Below are 2,465 nucleotides of genomic sequence, written 5' to 3'. Positions count from 1 at the left end.
AGGGAGCATTTCTTCCTTTGCTTGAAACCAAAAATAGGAGAGCAGAGAACAGGGGGAATGGTGGCAAATCCCAAAAAGGAAATGGAGGAGGAGTTCTTGGAAGGGCAGGAGCACTTCAGTTCAAGAGGGAGGGCGAGGCACTGTCAGAGAAGCAAACACTGGGAGGGGGTGGCACTCTGCCTTGCTGAGTCATGGGCTTGGAGGAGATCTGGAAGTCACGTGCACTCATTTCCTAATTCTCCAAGGAGGTTTAGGCAAAAATCAATGCAAAAGTACAGGTGTGTCAGATCAGACCGGTAGGTACGGGGCCGGGGGGGGGGGGGGGGGGGGGGGGGGGGGGGGGGGAGGAGGAGGTTTCTGAGTCTGATGAACTGGTTAGCATGCAACATGAAAGGGATAACCGGACACTGTTTAGCCCCTGCCAATGTAAAAAGGAGCAAGGGCTTACGAGAGAGGAAAACATTTAGGGCTGGGCACTTTCTGGTGAGGCAAAGAGGACTGGTTTCCTTCCACTGACACACGAGGCGCACAGGTGAACTCAAATCAAATTACAGAATCACCACCTGTCAATTCTCTCCATTTCATTCTGATAAGTTATGTGCAGTTACCAAGACGAATCCCTGGGAGAGTTTTAAAAAATATTGGTCTCTTGTCAGCTTGACACGGATCAAAAACCGGCCTTTCAATAAAAATGGCAGAAAAAATTTCAAGTGAGATAAAATCCAAAGGGCATGGACCCCTCCTAGTACACACACTCAGAAATGTTACCTCTTCCCTGCTCTTCCAAAAAACCGCATGTAAGGAGTAATTGGAAGGGTCCTGGTGGTGGCAACCATGGTTTGAAGTCTGGTATCCGGGCAGCAAGAAGCACTGGTACAAAGTTTAGAAGACACAACACAACCTCATGGGGCTAGAGGACATGAGGAGAACCAGTGACTGGACAGGTACAGTACCAAACAGAACACCTTGGGTCAGTGCTACGAGGGATTTGCACTCAAGTCTAAACAGCGATCCCATCCAGGCAACCTCACTGAGGCCGAAACAACAGTTCCTCAGAACCAGCGTCTGCAGTGTACATGAGGGTCGGAGCCAGGACAGTCCTGAGGGGGATGGCCTTCCCAAAGGATACTGTACTTGCCAATCAAAAGAGCAACAGAAATGACAGATCCCTAGGGTACGGATTCCTACTGCTGGGGTTCACTGGCTCAGAGTAACAGGTCACTTTAAGTGCCCTTGGGAGGGGTCCATTTTAAACAGCTTGGATCCATGGTTTTATTGGAGTTAGATCTTTTGGCCTCTTTGGCTATCCACTCATCAATCAGGTCCTGTCTCTTTAGAACTAGATGTTTTCCTTTCCAGTACTTGAGCATCTGAAGGGCTTGCAGAGTACTGACAACGTCCACAGGATTCACAGCTGTCTCCTGGCTAATTTCTTTGATAGAAATCTCTTTGCCTTGGAAATTATGCAGGTAACGGAGAAGCACTTCTTTCCAGTAACTGCAATAGCTTATGAGCCCCAGGTCAGAGAGGGGACACTCCGGGGAGCCAACTTTTTCTTCCACTTTGGAAAGCAAGTAACTGAAATCAATGAGCATCTTGCCATAGCCCTGTCTCATGTCTGAAGCATGGTGACGATACATGACACATTGTAGTTGAGGAATGAATTATTTTCCTTGGAAAAATACCCAATCAAGTGACAGCCGGTATTGTCCGCTTCAGTCATAACATAAAACAGGAAGGGTTCCACATCATAATATAATGTCTTGTGGTCCAGAAAAAGCTTGGCCAACAGGCACAGGTTTTGGCAGTAGATCTTGTTTCTCTTGCCATCCACTTCAAACACGGAGATGGAGCCTTTGCGATAGATCTCATCGCCAGGTGGGTGTTTCCACACACATTTAGCCATGTGTCGGCAAAGTATTGTTTGGCTCTTCATGTATTTTAAACAGAATTCGCACATGTAGAGCCGTCCCAGTCGTACATATTCTTCGGGATAAGGAGAATGGTACCAAGTGTCGAGCTCATAACGACCAAAAGCAATTGTTTTAATCATGTTGCTCCCCTCAGTGATTTGGCCTTGCAGCCTTAACTTCTCCAAATCCGCTGAAGCCCGAGCTTGTGCTCTTTGGAAAAGATCCAAGTCATACTCGCTAGTCAGGTTTTCCAAGAGCGGTTCCCGAGTGTTCCCATAGGTCTGTCTGTGTTCCATGGTAGTCATGACAAGTATGCTGGCACCAGAAAAACTGTTTTGACATTTCAATCTTGTATTTTAACATAGATTGATGGCAGTGGCCAGATTGCCTTTAAGACCCACAAATCATAATCACAAAGGACTTTTTGGCATGAGAGAGAGAGAGAGAAAGAGAGAGGAATGAAAAAAAAAAAAGAATTTGATGCTGGGATGGAAACTTAAACATCTGTGCTATAAAGTAGCTAAAGATTTACAGCACTCTTAACAAGGTTGG

General features: G+C 46.5%; 1 protein-coding gene across 1 annotated transcript; it reads right to left on the bottom strand.

The window, feature by feature from the left end:
* Positions 1 to 372: 372 nt before the first annotated feature.
* LOC611269 (histone acetyltransferase KAT7-like) lies at positions 373 to 2,209 on the bottom strand. Its single transcript, XM_038576137.1, is given in 2 exon segments — positions 373 to 1,618; positions 1,621 to 2,209. Coding segments are annotated over 2 exon segments (984 nt in total). The 3' UTR covers positions 373 to 1,223.
* Positions 2,210 to 2,465: the final 256 nt, after the last annotated feature.

The sequence above is a fragment of the Canis lupus genome, chromosome 27 (assembly GCF_011100685.1).
Source record: "Canis lupus familiaris isolate Mischka breed German Shepherd chromosome 27, alternate assembly UU_Cfam_GSD_1.0, whole genome shotgun sequence".
Classification (NCBI taxonomy): Eukaryota; Metazoa; Chordata; class Mammalia; order Carnivora; family Canidae; genus Canis; species Canis lupus.
Note: the sequence above shows the minus strand (reverse complement) of the source record. Positions and strands in the feature narration are given on the sequence as shown.